At 44.5% G+C, this 22,692-nt stretch overlaps 1 protein-coding gene across 3 annotated transcripts in view; it reads right to left on the reverse strand.

The window, feature by feature from the left end:
- Positions 1-22,692, reverse strand: part of Dido1 (death inducer-obliterator 1) — a 52,637-nt gene that overhangs the window by 24,153 nt on the left and 5,792 nt on the right. The window contains exons 1-7 of one of the 3 annotated variants that reach the window (XM_075963329.1): positions 19,264-19,379; positions 8,941-9,126; positions 7,597-7,708; positions 6,048-6,879; positions 4,894-5,215; positions 2,041-2,253; positions 894-1,113 (exon numbers count right to left, since the gene is read on the reverse strand). In XM_075963329.1, coding sequence (XP_075819444.1) covers positions 894-1,113; positions 2,041-2,253; positions 4,894-5,215; positions 6,048-6,877 — 1,585 coding nt within the window. In that variant the 5' untranslated portion in view covers positions 6,878-6,879; positions 7,597-7,708; positions 8,941-9,126; positions 19,264-19,379. Of the gene's footprint in view, positions 1-893; positions 1,114-2,040; positions 2,254-4,893; positions 5,216-6,047; positions 6,880-7,596; positions 7,709-8,940; positions 9,127-19,263; positions 19,380-22,692 lie in introns of those variants that run through there. The other 2 variants (XM_075963330.1, XM_075963331.1) reach the window with 2 other exon arrangements.

Below are 22,692 nucleotides of genomic sequence, written 5' to 3' on the forward strand. Positions count from 1 at the left end.
AACAAATTTACAGCTAGCCTGGGCTATAAGAGCCCCTATCTTGGGCTGAGGGTGGGCAAAGATGGAACAAACACTATCAAGAACACAACTGAGAATTCACTTGAAACCAATGCACAGTGTACCTTGTAGAGCAGGGGGCTATGAACCAAGAATGGCTTCAAATTCTGTGATCTAATAATCCAGGGTTTCCAAAAATTTACTCAAACTATTGCCATTACAATTATTTGAAATCTTGGGGCAGACTACTAATCTAAACATCTATAAAAGGAACCTGGAAGCCACTACCCACAATTCTCCCTTTGATGAGGACACTACCTCAGTATAAAAGTCAACATAATTGCTCACATTAGGGTCTGAGCAGCAATGATGAATGACCTTCAAACTGTGAATCTGTTTGTCATGTAGGTATGTAGTGTGTGAAACAGACATAAGCAAATTATCTACCTGTCCTTTCAAATGTCCTAGCTCCTGGGAAAAAAAAAGTTTTTGCTATAGACAAGCAATGATGTCTACGTGTGCAGAAAATAGGTAATGTGCAGACTGTGCAGAGCCGTCCTGGGAGACACTGGTGTCTGCACGGCACTGAGCCTGGAATCTGAAAAGTGTACTGATGTAGTCCCATCTTGAGAGCAGTGAAAATACTTACCAAAACCTGAAACTGAAATGAGGAATTGCCTCCAATGTGAGACCTACACAGCTCTTTAGGAAACACCCAGAGAAGCTCCACAGGCTAGACAGGAATACCTGGGGTCCAGAGGCAAATTGGCATTTGTTTCTGGCTGGCCATGAGCAGCTAGCTACCAGTTTACCCATGATTCCACTCCTAGACAGCCCCAAGCAGCCATCCAGACGATGGGAGGGGCCTGTGAAGCCAGCCTTCAGGTGATACGTACATTTACTCAATAGGGTGGGTGAGAGAGCAGTGGGCTTCTCGGGCTTCTCGGGCTTCACAGCATTGTAGTTGTGGTCACTCGCCCAGGATGGGGTGGTGCTTTCGCAGGTTATCTCCTTCCCTGAAGCTTCACTCCTAGGAGCCACCATCACTTTCTTCACTGGGTTTTCTTTTTTTTCTGAAGCTAGTCTCTTGTGCACAGAAGAGATTTTAATCCCCACCTGGATAATCAGTGAAATCCCAATTATTAAGGTCTGAAGTGACACCTCTGCTTCAGTGACCAATTAGAGACATGATGCTGCTTTTTATTTTTATTTTGGCACCTGAAGACCCTTTAGAATCTTGTGGTTCCATGTGGCCATGTCTACACACCCAATAACCCTTAGCACTCCCACCTAACATCTGGGTAACGTCGTGGTTCCTGACCCAGACTGGTCTGTAACCCAGTGGAGGCATGAACCCCTCTCGGCAAAACAGCAAAATAAACTAAAAACAAATTGAAAAGGGCCTGCACGTGGGCATGAGGACGTGTAGAGAAGAGATGGCATTGGCATTCCCTGTGGCCAGACTCCAGTGCTCTGCACTATTGCCCCCCACACTGTATAAAGCAACTACTTTTCTGGGAGTTCAAAGATGCAAGCTGACAGCCTTGAAAAACAAACTAAAACAAAAAAACCTAGTCAGGCTTGATGGCACAGGACTGTAATCCCAGCTGAGTGGGGGGCTAAGGAAAGAAAACCAAGTTCAAGGCCTGCCTGGCTACAGAACTGCCTTTAAAACAAAAGAAACACTCTCCCCATTGGATATGTAGAAATCCTAGGACCGGCCAGGCAGCAGTGGTACACGCCTTTAGACCCAAGCACTCAGTAGGCAGAAGCAGGAGGATCTCTGTGAGTTTGAGGCCAGCCTGGTCTACACAGTGAGACCCTGGCTTGAAAAACAAAACAAAAAAAAACAACAGCCACATGCTCGTTTTACTATATTCATGTCCTCAGCAAATGGGGAAGATAGATAAGAAAAATGTGATCGAGATTTTGTTGACATCTGTTGTTCCCTGCACACCTTATGCAAACACCAACAAATCTATGAAGAGTACTTTCAAACACTTTCTGTTTCAATTGTCCTGAAGGTAACTTTCGTCAGCTTACCTGAACACTGCATTTTGGAAGATTGAACTTTTCTGGCTTCATCTTGACCTTCTCCTTGGGTTTTTGTTTTTGTTCTTTACCTGAACTTAGAAATTTCATAGTAGCTGCAGCGTGTTTGAGAATGCAATCATTACTGCAGTACACTGATTCAGGCTGTGCTACACTGGAACACCCAGGGCCAATGCACTTAGCAGCACCAGGAGCCTCTACGACCTGCAGAATGAAACAGGTGACTTCAGACAATCTACACGCCAACACTATATGGAGCACTGTGACAGCTCTACTGATGGCTACTGTGGTCAAGACACTAGCAGTGTTTTTTTCTTTTCTTTTCTTTTCTTTTCTTTTCTTTTCTTTTCTTTTCTTTTCTTTTCTTTTCTTGAGAGGATGTCTCACTAACTCTGGCTGACCCAGAACTCAGGGAACTACCTGCTTATGCCTCCCAGTGCTAAGACTAAAGGCACAACAAAGTCTATACCACTATGACTGGCTCTAACAATATTTTTTTAATATTTATTTATTATGTATACAATATTCTGTGTGTATGTCTGCAGGCCAGAAGAGGGCACCAGACCACATTACAGATGGTTGCGAGCCACCATGTGGTTGCTGGGAATTGAACTCAGGACCTTTGGAAGAGCAGGCAATGCTCTTAACTGCTGAGCCATTTCCCCAGCCCCTCTAACAATATTTTTGATATGAATAAAACATATTTTTTTTCTTCGTAAGCTATGCATGGTGACATCTTTAATACAATTCTAGTACTTGGAAAAGGAAGGCTGCAGATTCTCAAATTCTAGGCCAGCGCAGGCTACATAATAAGACCCTGTCTTTGTTTATGTGAACTATACAAACCCATCTCCCCCTTAACTACTGTCCTGACAAACTCTGTATACATGGGAGCTTCAGATCAACATGCCTCCTACAGAAAACATGTGCAGGTCCCAAATGATAACTAGAGTTAGAAAGGGGCTGGAAATATGGCCTAGAATGCTTTTACAGAAGACCATGTCAGGCAGCTCATCACCTGTAACTTAGACTTCTGACCTCTGAGGGCACTGTATACATTACCCCCTCCCGACAAATACCTTAAAATAAAACATAAAAAAGGTCAAAATGTCTATTTAATGAGGCACAAATTATGTCCTTAAAATGCTTATTTTGTGTGTTTGTGTGTGTGTAGAGGTGCACACACGTGTACAGATAGAGTCAGCTCCCTCCTTTTATCACGTGGGATCTGAAGATCAAACTAAGGTCATTAGTTTTGTGACAGGCGCCTTTACTCAATGAGCCACCTCAGAGGCCCAGGTAGAAACTCCTTTATGAGCATGGGTGTTTTGCCACCGAAGTCAGAGTGGGCACTCAATTCCCTGATGCCTGAGTTACTTGAGATGGCAGTGAGACATCATGTGGGTGCTATGAACTGAACCCAGATCCTCTGGAAGAGCAACTAATGTTTTTAGTCACTGAGTTACCTCTCCAGGCCCCCAGGAGAAAGAAAAAGGTCTCCTAAGGTGGTCTTTCTTGCCTGGCCTGGAACTCACTGTTAACTCGACCAGGTTAGCTTTGAACTCACACTGCCACACCCAGCCCTGAGGTAAAAATTCTTAAAGAGAAAATGTGCCATTCCCTAAAAGAGAGAAATCCAGTGGGTTTTGAAGAAAGGCAGCCTTTTTTTTGAGTGGTGGTAACACTCAGGATACACAAACATTCATTTTGGATAATTAGTGACCATTTAGTTTGAAGTATATCAGAAAGACCAGATGGGACGTAAGCCTGACAGCTGAGAGACCTTCAGAGTGGGTCATCTCTAGCTATCTTCTAATGAGACCACATCCTCCAGCCAAGATGAAGCCTTGGGAAAGGACACTCTTGTTCCCCTTGGGGGCCAGGGCTCTGTACCAAGACCTGACTCATGGATACCAGGGTGGAATTTTAAGCAAAGTCTGTTACTCAGCAGCGGAAATCACACACAGCAACAGCACATGTGATGTCTTTTCTACTATTCTGTTGATGGAAAAGCTAAGAACACAGTAACATGTCCCTTACACTGAGCCAGGCAAAATGTCAGTCTTCAGTTTAAATATTTAACATAGTTGCTTTTCTTCTACCAGATCTAAGTTTACACAGAATAAAATTCAGGCCATGTCTAATATACTGGCAATAAAAACATCAAACCAATAACTCCGAGTAAACGGTGCCAACAGCACAATTTCACGCAGCCATCCCTCTTTGGCCTTGCAGCCCACAGTGCATGCTAGGGCGGTGACATTCTAGACTCTACACCGACTAGGGATGGCCTGCCAGTCTCAGTTCACGGGAAATGTGCACATCATGGTCCCATAAGATAATTAATATGGATCAAGAAGGAAGAACGAGCAAACACTGGGCAGGTAGAGAAACAACCCAATGAGTAAAGGCCTGTAACAACTCAGGTCAAGATGATAAGAGGAGAATACAAGTTACCTTTCTCTCAATGATTCCGCCAGCACTCAAAACATGGAACACCAACAACATGTGAAAAGGCTAATCCCCCCCCACACACACACACAAACAACCTTAGTTAACAGCAGCACAGAGAAAATTTTTTTTTTCCTTTAAGGACCATTCAAGTATGGTGTTGGTGGTACATATCTGTACTCCTAGTACTAAGTAGGCTAAGGCAGAGGGGTCACAAACTGGAGGCCAACCAGAGTGACACAGACACACGTGAGCTGAGTTAAGACGGAAACAGTGGCAAGATGCCCCCTCAAAAACCTAACCACTGCAAAGGAACACCTTCCTAGTCTTGGTGTTTTCACCAGCAGTGAGTCTGACATTTGTGCTTGTCATAACAGACAGATAGATACTTACAGGCTGGAATATCTTGAGTTTTTTCTTGCCGCTGGGGTTTGCCGCCTTTTCAATTCTACCCTTTATCCCCTGGTCTTCACCAGACTTCTGTTCTACTATCCCTATACTTGTACAGTCTGTGCCGTCAGCACCTAGAGGTCTGCACCCAGTGTCCTGCTCATCAGTGGCACTGGCACTTGTCTCATCCTGCACCTGCAAAATGGTGCAATTTGGGCAGATGTAGTCTTCCCCATTCCTCTCCAGGAGTCGCCCTCGGGCCTCAGAAATACCCACACAGTCACCATGGAACCACTCCTCACATCGATCACAGCAGATCATAAACCTGAAATTGGAAGATTATGTGGTCACTGTCTAACATATTACCAAGTCAAACTTTTTAATATTCTATTATAAAAACATGCAAATAAAGAAAACCATGAGATCAGAACTAAAACACCCATGTGCCCTTGCTTCTGTTACCAGTGTTCCAAATCTGATTCATATTTTTTCTATTTACTTATTTATTTTTTGAGACAAGGTTTCTTGTGTCAAACTCCCTAGGTAGCCAAGGATGATCTTGAATTTTTGATCTTCCTGCCTCTACTGAAAGCTGAGATTACAGATATACGCCACCACACCACTTTATGAGGCACTGGGGATCAAACCCAGAGCTTCTACCCATTGCGCTACTCCTTAGCTCTTCATCTTTTGGCCGGACCACTTTAAGAGTGAACTAGAGGCTTCAGAGCATCTCTACGCAGCAGGAGCAACAACTTCATCCCCTAATAATCCCACAAGGATGCCCATCACCACCTGGCAGCCAACTCAAGCAAAGGACCACACTGGATGCAGTCATGTCCTGAGTAACACTCTCCCATAGGATCTTTGGAACAACAGCTGGCTCCCACCTATCTAGTGTCCACTGGCTGCACATGGCTTGTCTCATGCTGGACACTTTGTGTCTGCCACAGTGGAAAGGGTGGCTCTAGGTAGTCCACGTGGATCCACTCCTTTTGTCTCTTTTTTCACAGGACTCATTCATCCTTTTTCAATAAACCACTGCCTGGCAAGCCCAGCTTTAAGCTCTTTGGCATCAAAGCAATGGGAGTCCTCTCGCTGTCTCCATCCCTTGGCTCTTTCTGAAAATGGGCGCAGGCCTCCCTCCCTCCACCTACCTGTTATTGTGAGGCTGGCGGCAGATGCAGTACAGGGCATTGGGGTCGTAAACCTCACACTCAGGCTTTGGTTTGCCCGCATCCCTGGGGCCTTCCTCTTTACTTCCCTGAGTTGCTTTCCCCTCTGACTGATTTTCTCTGTCATCTTTCTCTGACTGGGACACTGGTCCCTGACTAGCCTCAGGCTCCTGCTTACAGAGAGGTGCATTCTCATCAGCACTGCCCGTTAGGGCACTCCCAGTCTCAGCAGGGTCCTCCTCTCGGCGTTTCTTCCTTAGGCGATTCTGAGCGCCTCTCAGGGGCCTCTCCACAGGTTCTTGTTCTCGCTTCCTTCGAAGGCGGTTCTGAAGTTCCTTCAAAGTTAGGCCATCGCTGTCACTGTCAGAGGTGTCTTCTTCCTCATCACCTCCTTTTGCCTTTTCAGAAGAGGCAGGATGTTCTTTAACTGAGGAGCCCGGTGCAGGGCCACTTCTGATCTCAGAACTACTCTCCACACTCCCCTCTGAGGCTGTTTCCACATCAGTGACTGTGGAGGATGTGGGTTCACTGGAATCCTCCAGGGAGACTGGCACATTCTTTCTCCCTCGGCGGCGAACTGTGGTTAGGAACTCTTCTACTCTCTCGGTGCGCTTTGGCTGCCGTCCACTGCGGCGCAGGGAGAGGCTATGCTGTTGTGGTGGCTGCTCACTGGGGTCCACCTCGGTGTCTCCTGCACCCTCACGTTTGGCAATCGTGGTTCTTCGAAAACCCCAGGTTTTCCTGAACTCTTTACTGGTGGGTTTGATAGCCTTGGGTGCTTCCTCACTGCTCAGGTGCCCTTTATCATCCATACCTAATGATAAAAGGCAATTACACCGTGACCAGCAGACTACCAAGCCACCACACCATGTAGTAATGGATGGCAAGCTAAGGCATTTTCTAGAGGAGCAGAACTGCTCTGATCACTGTTTCCCATGGTGTGTATGAGACGGCGTGAAGTAACTTATAAAGAGATTCTAAGTTACGCAGCAAATGTCGAAGAGTGAACATAAAGTGGGTAGGAAACTAACAAGGGAGGGCAGTCCAAGCAGCATGAAAACACATTCAACCAGTGAGGCCAACAGAGCCAGACTATTCTCAAGCCTTCTGTGTAGAGTCAGGCTGCTCATGCTGTGTGCCACTTCTGGGCCCAGTCTGACTGGGGCTTTGGCCCTGACTTTTTTATTCTCATGCAGGGCCTAGACTGGGAGGGACAGTGTCTTGAACACTGTAGCCAACTGAGCATGGAGTAACTCTAGTGGACACCAAGTTAAGAACAACTACTGCCCAGATCCTTGACCTACTGATACAAGCAACAAGCTTTAAGGTATATTACTGACTGCCCAAGCATCGCCATGTGTGCATCCCTCCCTAAGGTATTTAAACTTGTGGCAGCCCTCATGCCTTAGCATCCCAAGCGCTGGGATTATAGCATACACCACCACACACTCAGGTCTTTCACTTTCTTTCTAACAGATGAAATTTTTATTTATTCTTGTTTAAAATTGATAAAATTGGAAAAGGTATATACCTTGAGAATTCTTTTCCTAGCTGTCCAAACTTCAATAGCATTTAAATGCTAGTGATGAATGATTTTACCACATGCTCCATCTCAGGGAAAGGATTGGTATTAAATGAAAACCCTAAAAATGCAAACACAGAAAATTTAAAGTTATCAGTACCCTAAATAATGTTTTCCCTCCTAGCAGTTTAGTAGATAACTGTCACACGCTGTCAGTACCCTAAATAATGCTTTCCTTTCTAGCAGCTTAGTAGATAACTGTCACAGGCTGCCCAGCACTAATCTTCATCACCCTGTAACCTTGGCCTTCAGGTCACGTGAAGCTGCTGAATGAAGAATCACTTCTTTAGCCACCTTAGGTGTCTTCCCAAAAATGGTAAAAGCCAGAAGTCAACTAAGTCAGGTGCCAACCCCTCACCTGGATACCAAGGTTAGAAACAATGGCATTAAACTGATGTCACTCAGAGGTGGGGCTGGCCTCCTAAGGCAGAGGTGTGCTCCCTTCTTTATCCTTTTGGAGACTGGGTCTCACCACGTAATTGACTGGCCTAGAACTCAGAGACCCATCCACCTCTGCCTCCCCATCACCACCAAGCCCACCTAGTGTATTCCTTTTAAATACACATAGCTAGGGCCGGAGAGATGCTCAGCAGTTAAGAGCACTGGCCACTCTTCAGGAGCTAAACTCAAGTCCCAGTACCCACAGAGAGCTAATAACTTATTCTACTCTCAGCCCCTCTGGCCTCTGTGGGTACTGCATACACATGGTGCATAGTCAGGCACACAGACAAAATGCCTATACACATAAAAGTAAAACATTTTTAAATGTAGAAAAAACCCTAAATATACACAGCCAAGTAAACATCAAACTATCTACTGCAACGGCTTGTTCATTCTAGTTAGAAAATCTCGGGAAGAGAAGTATGGTCTTTCCATTTAGGCAACAAAACATTTTTACAGTAAGCTCTTCTATTTTACCACTGAGCCACACTCCAGACAAGCTGAAGCAAGACAGCTGCATCCTAATTTCAAGCAACACTGCATCTCTTCTCAGAGTGCAGTTTATGGGCCAGCCTGCCTTCCTAAGTCGTCTTCCTGCTCAGAAAGGCAAGACCACTTTTTCTCTACAAAACTGTTTTATTTTTTTCCATTTAACAGAAACTACATAATTAAGGCTTACAAACTGATAACATAGTCAAAATGAAAACAAAGAATCAGTAAAATTCTTAATAATGGCCATTCATCGAACACAGTTGTGCTGCTGTTAAGGGTCTAAAATCTGGTACTAGATTATTAAAAACACATACAAATGTTACATTATACTCCTTTATTTATACAAATAACGCCACTTACCCGTCCCCAAACTGAAAGCTTGGAAATCTTTGGCTGAAAATCCTACATATAACAATGAACCTGGGAACCAGGTCCAGCAGACAGCCAGGCCTCACCACACCTCTGTCAGCCTCAGTCCATCAGTGAGAAGATTCTGGAGCTTCCAACAACCAAAGGGACAGTGTGGACTGCTTCCCGGACAAGCTCCTACAGGAGGGAAAACATATTATAGATCTTAAGCAACAGTGACTAAACCACGCACCAACAACCAAGAAAAAGCAAATTCTACCTAACCTATTCTGAGTGACCTACAAAGATATCTGAAGAACAGAGAAGTAGCGATACTGGTATGCGCTGAAAGACGGGCATGCAGGCAAGAGTCAAAGGCAAGGAGAAGAAGGCTCAGGGTATCAGCCGCTTCGGAATTCAATTAAGAACCTATCATGAAGCAGACCCAGCACAGAGAAACATCGAGAGAAGAAACACAAAAAAGTTATGATCCTGAATAAAAAAAAATTATGTAATTGTTTTTCTTTAAAATTTAGTAATGTAGAAGTTAATTTAAAATCTAAGCAATTTAGAGAACTAAATTCATATTTGCTAAAAAAATAAAAATAAAAATCAATGTGATGTGGGCATCTATGTATATTTGGGAGCCAGGCAAGGTGGTACCTATCTATAATCCCAGCACACAGAGGCTGAAGTCTGGAATATACAAGGAGACTGTGTATTCCAAAATAAGTAAGTAAACAAATAAATAATCATTTTGATTTTGCCCAGTCTTCCTGGTAAGGTCCTAATGACACTGTTCTCAGGCTCTATCTCAGAAAAGCAAAATACCTTCCACCCTCAGCCCCTAACAAAAACCTGCCCCCTCCTTTCCTCTTTCATATAATCATAATCTAAACACTCTCTCCAGATGTCTTTGTTTCTAGACAGGTCTTTTAAACCATAAGGGCCAAAGCCAGCAATTCTGAGCAGAACCCACCTCTTACCTCCTCTCTCTGCCTGGCTCCAACTGCTTTCCAGTTAACTGTGGTCTCCCTAGTAACTAAAGACAAAGGGCAAACATTCCATGTACCTTTAAAGTGACAATAACCTTTTAGACCTCATGTTCAATCCATGTAGCTACAGGGGGTGTCATTATAGTTTCTGTCACATAGAGAGCTAGCCACAAAAAGTCAACTTCAAGAGTTCAGAAACTACTGGCTGGACCAGGTCACAGGACCTGGATTGGATTTATAGCACCCCCAAAATTAAACAGACAACAAGAAGCAGAAACTATTTCTTAGGAATGAAAAGCATAAAAAACAAACCAACAAACAAAACACTTATAGGGATTAGAGGGATGGCTGCTACGATCATTTGTTGCTTTTGCAGAAGACCCGGGTTTGGTCCCCAGCATCCATAATTCCAGTTCCAGAGTATCCCCAGAAAATCCAACACTCTTATCTGACCTACACAGGCAACAGGCACATGTGTGGTGCACTGACATACTTGCAGAAAAAACACGAGTTAATTTATCAAAGAAAATGTAGCTCACTGGTAGGGTGTCCGCAAAGCACGGACTGGATCCACAATATGGGTAAAAAGTACAGGTTAACATGAAAAAAGAAACGTGTTTCTAAGGATTTAGAATAATCCTGAATACTAAGAAGTAAACATGCAGTGATTTCTGCTAAGAGATAGAGGTCATTTGTAATAAATTATGGAAATCTGTATTTCCAAGATTTTTCAGAACTCTGACAATGCAGAAAACTACTGAAAATTTAGTTTGTGAAATAAATGCACATAAATGAATCAAGATAAAAGTACAAACAAAACGAAACATATTCATAAGCTATAAGTAAAAAAAAGTTATTACATGACAACAGGCATGTAAATCTCAGTACTGAGGCGATAGGGAGAGCAGAAGAATGGCTAGTTTGCGGCCAACCTCAGTTATATAAGACCATTTTATAAAACTAGGTAAGAGCTGGGCTGTAGCACAGTAGTGAACTCTTGAAGTCCAGCTTCAATAAAGAATAAGTAAAAAATTATATTACATTTCTATCCCAAATTAGTATATAATTCCACACATATATAGCACAGTCCATATAAAAAGTAGTCATGAAATTGTAATCACATTAACAATTCCTCCCCAAAGAAGAAAAAGTGGCCATTTTCTGAGTGTGCTAAAGTTACAATTAACTTTGCACATTTCTAAGTGTGTGCATGATCTGTCAGTCTCTTTCTGAACAGGGTCTGATTTTAGGCCAAAATGCTCTGGAGCCTGTGGAAGTCCTACTGACTTTAGTCTCCTCCTGAATGCTAGAACTAAAGGTGTGCAACACTAAACCAGATACTTTAAAGGGCATCCCCTCTCCTCAGTTAAAACCCACTGTTTCCTATTAGCCAGAAGTACAGATTATACAGTGAAATTACAGTATTAAAATATTATGTAGGGGGTTGGGGAGATGACTCAATGGGACTCAAGTTCAAATCCCCAGCACCCACATATGAAGCTTATATGGCTCCATGCACTACACTGGTAACTACATTAGAAAAGTGCTCAGAAAGGCAGATCCTGAACACTTGAAGGCCACCATCCGTCCAGCTAAAATGCCAAGCTTCCAGTTCAGTGAGACCCTGTCTAAACAAGTAATGTAGAAAGCAATAGATTAAGAGACAGAATGCCAAGTACACAGACATGCACATTCACATGTACACACCATACACATACAACACACACACAAAACTAAGCCAGTAAGGTGTGATGGCATACACTTGTAATCTCAGTACTCTGGGAACAGACAGGAGGACTGTAGCAAATTCAAGACATGGGCTACCCTAGTGTCCTTAAAAAGAGCCACCATTTCTCTGCAGTGCTGTAAAGGACAGAGAGTCTCCAGAGATTCAATGCCAAGTACATGCTGAAGAGTGAGAAACATGTTATATGGCTGACCAGCATTCTTAGGTGGTAGGTTTCAAAGCTTTTGATCTCAGAGAAATATACACTGAAGACTACAATATATTTTTTTTTAATGTGGAACACAATACTTAATATCACTCTTAGTTATTTCCAAAACCATACAAGTATTAAGAATGGTAATTCTCTGGCTTAACAAAAGATAACAGGATTTCCAAACATGCTTCTATCATGTATTGTTTTGTGTGAACTCTATGAAGAAAGCCCCTGCCTTACAGAGGCATGTCATTCATTTCACATAGTTGTGGATATTCTTTGAAACTGCATCAAATCAACAGCAGCAGTTTCAAAAGTCAGCAGCGCTGTGGACTGTAACCCAATCAAGGTCTCTTTCTTGCATTAATCCACGGTCTTGTCTGGCATTATGTGAGTCTTTTACCCAAATTGCATCTTCTGACCCATTAGAAAACACTGGAGCACAGAAGACAGGCAGAGTTGAAGACAGGTATCTGTAATGGCTTGGATTGCCTTGGCAATGTTTAATTACTGGAAATCACGCTGACAGATACCAGTTTCCAAAATTCTAATTTTCTCTTGGAAGTGCAAATTTTATGTTTTGCAAGAAATCCTCAGTTGCTTTTCTTGAGACTTACATCATTTGTATTGGAGAACTGACAGCTGCAGTGCCTTATCATCCAAGGAGACATTCTACAGGAATTACAAGTATCAGCTCCTCACAGGAAAGTGATATAGTGTGCACCTGAGGACTAGGCCTGATATAAGCAGCATGTAGATGTACATTTTGTTTGAGGATATTAAAAATTCTTAAATTACACTTATTTTCTCTGTGTGTACATACACATGTCAGAGGGCAACTGGCAGGAGTCATTATCTCCTTTCACCACACAGGTCTGAAGATCAAACTCGGGCTATTAGGCTTGGCAGCAAACACTCTTACCCACTGAGAGAGCCATCTTCCTTGGCTTCAAAGATATTCTAAAGGGAAATGTGTATTTTACAAACCCAGTCCACAGGGGGAGCACAGGGCCCTTTATGCATGAGTGCACAAATCAGCTGTCAGGAAAACAGCATGTGTCTCTATTATTTCAGAAAGTTTTGACCACACAAGTCCAAGGCAGGTTTCAGGCGTCCCACAGAAGCCCACGGAGCAGAAAAAGAACTTCAGCTCTGTGCCATTTCTACTAATTAAGATCATGCTGGATAGTGCAAGACAGTGAGAAGCAGCATCTACAATGCATTACCTTCCATCCTATGTGCCCCACAACAACCTCCAAAATCCTTTCCCATTTCCTGACTCAGCAAAACATCATTACCACTGCAAAGGAGAAATTAAGCAAGACCCACTCTCCCAAAATGTTAAATATCACTTTAAAAAACTTTAGTGAAGATTCGATTATCACTATTCTAACAGCTGCGCACTTAAAGCTATCTACAGTCACAGACACAAAACCTAATTCTCAGCTCTCAGCAGGAAGCACTTTTTAAAGTGTGAAAGACGGTCACATGAAGCTCCTACACGCATGCCACCGCAATTCCATAAAACCAGTCATGACAATACCCAAGTGTACATGCACGTTCTGCCCGACTGAAACACAAAATGCTTGCAAACTTCAGTTTTTCTTGAAATAATATTCAAAACTATTTTAGACAGGCTCTTATGTAGTCTACACTGATCTCCAACTCCCTATGCAGCTAAGGATGACCCTGACTCTACCTCCTGAGTACGGTTAGGATTGCTGAGAAGACTCAGGCAATGCTGGGGGGTGCTGGGGCTGAGCACTCTGCAGAACACCAGCAAGAGTCGAGTTGTGAAGCAATTCTAACTTGTTAGGAATTAGATGGTTTGGCTCTAACTAAGAATTTGTTAATGCTAACAGGTCAGGACAGTTTATCATTACTGATATATTCTATTTTTAATGATCTTTTATCTGGGCAATCTCTGTTAAGTAAATGGGGCTTTAGAAGGTGCTAACCCAGTTTATGAAAAAAAAATTAAAGATTATCCAAGAAAAGGCTCTTTTTAAACTCAGTTTTAATCCCATAAAGTAAATTAATAATTAGAATGTGCCTAGAAAATTCAGCTTGTTCAGAAATGGGAAAACTTCCTCTCCTCTTGGCCTCAGTGGGAGCAGCTTGCTGTCCATATGATTCTTACCCAGCAGGCTGCAAGGCCTGGTTCTTGTTATTGAGCTCCAAGGTTCGCAAGCTGCAAAAAATTTTCCATCACACATGTTGATGCTGGGGCCCATGAAGGAAAATTAAGAAGCCCAGGTTTTATTTCTCTCAGTATCTATTGCTCAACAATACAAATGATATTTACCAAATTACATGCTATTAAATTATTCTGGTTAGGTGAAAGAAAACTATGAGGAAATCATTAGAAAAAGCTGAGCGGTGGTGGCGCACACCTTTAATCCCAGCACTTGGGAGGCAGAGGCAGATGGATCTCTGAGTTCGAAGCCAACCTGGTCTACAGAGTTGATCAGGACAGTCAAGGCTACACACAGAAACCATGTCTCAAAACAACAAACAAACAAAAAAAAAACATCCTTCATAGCTATTACTGCTTTATAAAAACGCGGAGACAAACAGCAACACTTGTCAAGAGAAAATTCAACTTTGAGAATTGTTGAAACTAATCCTCCAGTGTATCCTACATTCACTCCTTCCAATATCTAGTTTTTAAAAAATTACACATACACTTTTAAGTTTGGTGGAAACTCAGGGAGGAAATTTCAACTCTTCTAGTGGTGGCTAGGAACAAGAAACTCTGTGGCAGTTCTGCCTTGTTTGGAGCAGGATGCCATGTTTCTTAAAACAACTACATAGAGGGTGGGCTCCCCTCCTACCTCTTTCCATTCCCAGAGACAGTGGGACTCTTTATAGGTAACTGTTGCTCTTATGGTCACCACCACGTGTCGTTTCTTGGGCTCATCAGGAAACCTAGCAGCATCCACACTGCAATCTGAGGCTGACTACCCGACGATGTGTGCGCACACACACACACACACAAACACACACGTAACTTGGAGGCCCTCTTTTAGTGTTTCCAGGACAATCCTACAACCTGGAGCTAGTAATACTCCCTTCCAAAGCCCCAGATGAAGGTTAGTTTTACCATCTTATGTCTATGGTAAATGCAAAGAGCTAGTTAGACACAACCCAGGTTCCTCTCCCATGCTGACACCTTCAGCTGAATGTGGTGTTGTCCTAAGTGTCATAGCAATGGCAGTTCCTAACTCACATCTCTTGGAGAAGCATGAACTGAATGAAAGCACAAGAAAATCATTTGTTCCACACCTTCCCCCAAAGAGAAGAAACTAGTTGAGACAATAAAAATAGTTCAAACTGTCTAACAGTATAAAGGTGATCTGTTTTTCTAGGTGTTTAGAGTCAACTATTCTTTGAACTCATTTCAATAACAAGAGCACCCTTTTTGAGAGAGCTTCTCTGTGTAGCCCTGGCTGACCTAGAACTTGCTCTATAATCCAGGCTGGCCTCGAAGTCACAGAGATCTGCCTGCCTTTGCCTCCAGAATGCTGTGCCGCCTCATCTGGCAATAAGGAGGCATAGGCAGGCTAGCCTGGTCTACACAGAGATTAACAGAACAGCCAGAGCCACATAGTGAGACTCTTGGAAAATTGAAACAAAACAAAAAACCAAAATGAACACTTTTAATTGTTATGAACAGTAATGGTCACAATGGCTAGTTGGACCCCACAGATCCAAGCTATCTGCACAGCAGTAAGGTATCATATGCCCTCTTTATTGTCACTGAGAACTAATTCACACTTTTCCAGAAGCTCAGTGATGTGCCACTTGAAGTAGAAACAGATGGAAGAACCAGTCGCTGTGAGATAAACAATTTACAAAAAGCATAACCTTTACTTTTCTCATGAAGTGGTCTTAGACTCAGAAATCAGTTCCACGATATATTTATTAGCATAAAGGCAGGTGAGTTTAACTAAGTATTTTAAAATGACTAAAATGTTTAAATGTATCAGTTGTAAAATCAAACAACCAGGATCAACAAAGCCTAAATCAAAAGCTCTTTAGTGTAAAGACCCTGGAGTCTGGGCTGAGCACAGAGCCCCGACACTGGCTGCTACCCATAGAAAGCACCCTTTCTATCTAGCCAGGATTCACAAGGACAGTAACTACATCCAATCTGATTCCACCTCTTTCCCTCCTCGCTGAGGTTCCGTTATTATGCTGAGGAGGCTGTAAGGCTTGGGAAACTCCAGCTGGAATCTTCCTTTCCTTCTGAGACTAGGGGGGAACAATGCATGGGGTTTTCTTCCCTTTTGTTTTATGGGGGGGGGGGTAGGATATTGAAGTCTGGCACTGAAAAAACAGAGTTTCCTGTAATATCTTGTGCAGATCCATGCACAGCTGAACTCCATTCGAGCCAGTTAAGAGCAACAGCAAGTACTTACTCAACATTAGCACAAGTAAAAACAGGTAAAAAGAAGGCTCTATCAATTCAAAGATACATGACTTTCTTAAGTTACAATCTAACAAATCCTGATGGTTCCTGGCTATCAGGATTCTCAGGGGATAGCTCTCTAGATATAGGCTCCCAATTCCTGCTCCTATCCCAATAAGCAGTACCTTTTATCCTCAACAGTTAGAGAATGATTCCCTTGTAAGACATTTGGGGGTTAGGGTTAGCTAAGTGGGGGTGGGGTAGAGGCTCAGGAAGAACCAAGTGTGAAAAGGAACTTGGCTGCAAATTGTGGACTTTGCACTGGGCTATTAACCACCTCCTTCCTGAAGTGGGGTCAACACAGATCTCAAGTTTCCTAAAATCCTTTCTGAAGTCCTACCAGGTCAGCACCCTACTTGGCAAATGTGCAAGAGATGGTCAACGTCACCTACCAAAATGACAAGTGTCCACATTTCCTGAAGGATGTAGGGACGTATTTAACCAAGAGCACCAAAGCAGGTATTATAATGCCTGTGTTCATGCCAGGAGTCTGCTTCCATTTAATTCGGTAAACTAATGTAAGAGTACACACAGCCATGTTGTCACAAGAGGTAACTAATTTGAAATTTCAAGACATGGAAAGTGCCACTGGGCGGGTCTCCACAGCACTGGGGAAGAGCACCAGCAAACAGCCGCGCTTCTGAACACACAAACAACTTTAACATAAGCTACTCGCAGGGTTTCCACTTTTTCTGTTCTGTTTTACAATTTTTCTATATAAATATTATCCTTAAAAAATTTATGAGGCCAGAGAGATGAATGAGTGCTGAATGCTGTTCCAGAGAATCGGTGTTTGATAACCAGCACCCACATAAGGGATTAGTTACCCTCTTCTTGACATCTGAGGGCACCAGGGACAGGTGGCATAGAGACACACATTCAGACAAAACACCCATGCATAAAACAAATTATTCTGAAAATTACTTATTTTTATTGTTTTAAATTTTGTGTATGTGCATTTGTATGGGCACAAGTGCAGGTGCCCGTGGAGGCCAGAGGTGTCAGATCCCTGAAGCTGGAGTTATATGCTGCTGCGAGCTGGCTGGCATGGGTACTGGGAACTGAACTCTGTAAAGCACACATGCTCCTAACACCTGAGCCATCTCTCTAGCCCACTCTGAAGTATTACACCTCCTGACCCATGCACAATAAAGCCACCTTCATTTTGGAAAAAACTGGCGTACCCTTTCATGGTGTATTACATACCACTTCAGTTTTATTAGCACATGAAAAACATACCCCTAGCACTCACACATCAGACCCACAGAAAGAAGTATACGCCCTACAAACAGTGCAGAATTATCAACTCCTAGGGATAAATTGTATAGAAGCAAGGGCAGAATCATTCTTCTAAGAGGGCATAGGATTTCCTGGAACTGGGGTTACAAGTAGTTGTGAGCCCTCCAGATGACACAGATGCCTGGGAACCCAGCTCTGGCCCCCTAGAAGAGAAACAGGAGTTTCTCCTAATAGTTGACCCACCTCTCCAGCCTCAACTGCCTACTCACCTCCCCTATCAACTTCTCAAAATGACTGCTCAGAAAATAAACTAAAGTCTGGTCAACAAGGTCTGTCTCAGGTGAGCTTGCACACTCAGATCAAAAAAGCACAACTTAGACTTTGGGCTTTGACCTCTTTCTTAAGAGCACTGTATCACTGTCTGTTAATCATATAACCTTCGTAACTGAACCAACACACATCATTTGATACAATCATAGAAACTAATGGGCTTTTGTCTACATAGAACCCAGTCATCTAATTAAGATTCAAAAGAGACTCTGTTTCGGGACAATTTCTTAATTGAGACTTGAGCATGAGAAACTGATCCTAAGACATGGGACACTGCAGGGATCTAAGAGCAAGGTGAAACAGGCTGGTTTACATATGGACATCCGACATCGTCGTACAGGTGTATTACACAGTAAGACAAGTCCTGCTGAGGATGTGTAAAGCCTGGCACAGCACCCATATACTGAGAAATCATTCCTTGAGCTGCTCACCACTGACTGAGGAATTAAGACTCTAGCCTATTAAGGCAGTACCTACCAGAGGTCCAGAGAGCTTTAATGGCAATAGAAAACTCCAGGGAATGAACTGCCTCACAGGAAGACATGCCACCTCACCTTCAAGACAGACCTGGGCCTCCCTCAGCCCCCTAGCACATAGTCTCAGCAAGCCATTGTGATGCTACTCATGCCCTGAATGCCAGGAGGAAAGTGCTGGTCATGGGTGCTGGCAGGGGCAATCAGTTGCACAACCTTTTTTGTGTGCTCTTTCTCTTGTACACAACTGAGTTTGCCTGACAGAATCTCCAGTTGATATAACAAGAAACCTCTTTTTGTGGAAAATTAAACATACACTCCCAATCAAAACCAGGGTCTTTAACTCAGTCACTTAAGATCCATCTACATTAACACGCACCTGGCCACCAATATCGGTACGAGGTAATGGGGGGGAGGGGGGGCAACGCCCAGGCGCTAAGTCACACAGGAGACCGGGACTAAATCTTCCTCAAAGCACCCCTCCCCCGCCACGAGATACCGGCCCGCACACCCGCGGACGCGCGCCCAGGCCCAGTCCCCGTCTCACACAGTACTCGACCATAATGCCGAGGACCTGCGGCCGGCGGCGGGCGGGCCCGCAACTCCGACTCGCACTCATGGGCTCCACAGCCTCCGAGGCCCGGACCGGCCTGAACCACACAATTCAACCAGACGCAGACCGCCCGCCCGGCCTCGCGCGCTCCTCCGCGACTCCTCTGTCAGGGGCCGGAAAAGGCCCCGCGGCCCGCGACGCCATTTTCTCGGCGCGGTAACGCCGCTCGCAGGAATTGGGCTGCGGGCAAGGCGCCGCTCCGACTAGTCCCAATTCCAAGTGCCGTCCGGGTCCACACGGCTCCCACCCTCCTTCGTTGCACAGAGCCACTTACCGCGGCCGCCGGGATCCCGCAGCCATTTCCAGAGCAGCCGCGGAACTAGAGCGGAGGAGGCCAGCGAGACTGCCAGCCTAGAGCGGCAAGCCGCACAGCAAGCGGAAGAAATCAACCGGCCACCGAGACGCCGCGAGGATAGAGTGCCTATGCCGTCCTGACCGCACGCATGCGCCACTACTGCTACCCAGGTTCCCGGGAGCGCCAGCCTGGTCCTGTGTCCTAGACACGCTAGACATTTTCCCGCGTCTCGAACCAAGGGGCTAAACTGGGATCCAAAGCCACCGAGAGATTCCTCGGGCTATCCTGAGGCAGTACTCTGCCAAGCATTTCAAAAGCTGTAAAAGCTCACTGCGCCAGCGGGGATGGATGCTTGGGGTAAACCTGCGTCCGATTCCGTTGTGGCGGAGCCAGGAAGAAAAGACCCCAAAGTCCTTCCGCAGGGACACTGCTCCCTTGGCCTCTGGCAGGGTGTGTGCGGGGCAGGGAGCGGCGTCCGCCCAGCAGGAGTTCCCTAGGACTTGACCCGCTTCACTCCTGTACTAGAAACACCCCAGCCCCGTGACCATTCCTTCCTGGAACTAGTTCTCAATGCCTGGGTGTACGTGAATACGAGGGTCGGACCCCCAGCCCAACATTACGTATTTTCCCCTAGTGCTAAGTAGAGTGACATTCCTTCACTGTACCCCAAATACTTCAGGAAAGCGGAGGTAGGTCGTTATTCCCTTGCAGGACCATGAACACTAGCCGCTTGTCCTGAGAGCAGTGAACACCAGGGTCCATACAGCCAGTTTTAAATTTACGTTTGTACACAGGCACGTCGCTTGGAAGTTTAGAGTCTTCTGCCCTCTCGAAGAACCAAGATGTGTCCTTGTCTAGTAAAGCCTCACCCACACTGTGGAGCGCTCTAATGCCCCATCCAGAAGCCCAGGACTTAAGTAGGGTTGTTTTCTCTCTAACAGTCTCAAGCTGCGATCCTTCAAGACCACTTTTCTGACTCTTGTTTAAGAGTCTACTCTGATTTCTCAACTCTGCCCTTGAGTTGAAGGAGGCTTCTACCCTCAGACACAGAACCAGACAGGGTTGAATCGTGTGAGCCTGTGCAAGCGGCAGAATGGGGGCACTCACATCACAGGCCACAGCGAAGGCCCAGATATTACAAACAGGACAGAAGCCGGAACTCAGCCCCAGTGGACCACCCTGCAGTGTGCTCGGGGAGCTGTGCCTGAGTGGAACAACTATCAGCTCACTGTTCCTGTCATTTCCAATAGGTACCACCATCCTTGGTGAAAAACATCTGTAGTTTGAGTATTTTTTTAAATATTTATTTATTATGTATGCAATATTCTGTTTGTGCGTATGCCTGCAGGCCAGAAGAGGGCACCAGACCTCATTACAGATGGTTGTGAGCCACCATGTGGTTGCTGGGAATTGAACTCAGGACCTTTGGAAGAGCAGGCAATGCTCTTAACCACTGAGCCATCTCTCCAGCCCTAGTTTGATTGTTTTTAAGTTGGATTCTACTAACAGAATAATCATTCCTATTCTTTAAAAGTAAAAACCAGAAGACAGAAGAACAGTCACCAGTTAAGATCTTGTTCCAATCACGAGCACCCACACAACAAGATGGCATCCTGGCAAATGTCTGTAACCCTGGCTCCAAGACGGGAGGATCCTACCGCTTTCTGGCTTCTAGCCTAAAAGGACACTGGACATCACCCACCATGCTTATGTGCATACACAGACAAATTTAAGAAAAAAGGAAAGGAATAGCACGCCTGGCAAGATAGCTCAACAAATAAAGGTACTTGTCACCAAGACCCAAGTTTGATCCCCAGGATCCATGTAGCAAAAAGAGAGATCCTACTCTAAGTTGTCCTCTGATAACATCCACACAGACACCATGGCAACACATACAATAGAGTGCAATACAAAAAGTATGGACAGTGCCACTTAAAATTCTGCTCTGAAACCCCCAATCCAAAATTTCAAGACCCTGGAGATTTGCAGCAAACATTGGAAACTTGGTAGGTAGGACCACTTTCCAACTCAGCCCATGCCTGGGACGGAGGAGGCAGAAAGATGGCAGTTTCAGGGCAGCCCAGACTACTCACCCAGCAAGATCTTATCTCATAACAATATGAGATCCAGACTTAAGGGGTCTGAGCCCAAAGCACTGCTGGCCTTCCAGGTAGGCAAGAATAAACCATCCCAGGGATGTGTGGACCCTGAGACAAATCAGGGTTTGAAAGGAGGGAAAGGGGGGAGGGGAGGTAAGGCAAACCAGGCTGGCTTGACTTGCTTCTTCTTGTCCCCTGCACCCTGACCTACCCTCAGATAGGGTTTGTTTATGCTCCCTTTGGAGAGTCCCTGCCTACACTGCTGACAGGTCATGCACAAGGGTGGTGGTGCTGTGCACCTGCACTTGGCCAGCTACACCTGTGGCACACTCTCATCCACAGAAACCCAACTAACAAGTGTACAGACTGATTTATGACACAACTCCTGTTCTACAGAGACAGAACACAGACTCCCAGAAGAGAAACCTGGCACAGCCTTCCCTCCTCAGGGTGATAACATAGACCCTCAAGTCCTTTATATCAATTATTTCCTTAGAACCTGCACACACAAGTCTCTGGATGACTTACACCAGATACGATGCAAATACTACATAAATGGTATGCTGTATTGTCTAGGGACTAAGGACAAGAAACAAGTTGGTACTTGTTCAGTGCAGCTGCACCCCCCCTCAGTGCCACACACAATCTGTCTATGTAGCCAAACATCCTAAAACTTAAGATCCTCTGCTTCAGCCTCCAATCTGTTAACATCACAAGCTTGTGCCACCAAGCCTAGCTCCAGAGCACTACTGACCCTAAGCCAGCTGAGTCTACATGTCCAGAACATGCAGATACACTGGTCACTGAGGGGAGGGGGAGGGCATGCAAAGATGATGAGTTTTCTTATTTCTAAGAAAAGCTTAAATCACTGAGTGTTTCTTTTTTTTATTTTGCTTTTTGAGAAACTGATAAATCCTATATAAAAACAACTGGAGAGATGGTTCAGTGGTTATAAGAGCACTTGTTGCTCTTACAGAGGACTTAAGTTCTCAGCATTCCAAAAGAGGCAAATAACTACCCTTAACTCCAGTTCCAGTGGATTCACTACCCTCTTCTGGTCTCCTTGGGCACCAGGCACCCACTGCATGTGCACATACATACAAGCAGAACACTCATACACATAAAATAAAATAAAAAAACCCTGAAAATCAGCAGTTAGCTTCTAGTTCATTTTATTACGTTCAATACTAGGGATTGAACCCAGAGCCAACCTAGAGAGATGCCAGGCATTAGTGATCTGGTAGCCCCAACAGTTAACTTTAGATACAATACATTTATTTACACAGCACCGAACAATTCATTAACAAAT

This window comes from Microtus pennsylvanicus, chromosome 2, assembly GCF_037038515.1.
Source record: "Microtus pennsylvanicus isolate mMicPen1 chromosome 2, mMicPen1.hap1, whole genome shotgun sequence".
Lineage (NCBI taxonomy): Eukaryota > Metazoa > Chordata > Mammalia > Rodentia > Cricetidae > Microtus > Microtus pennsylvanicus.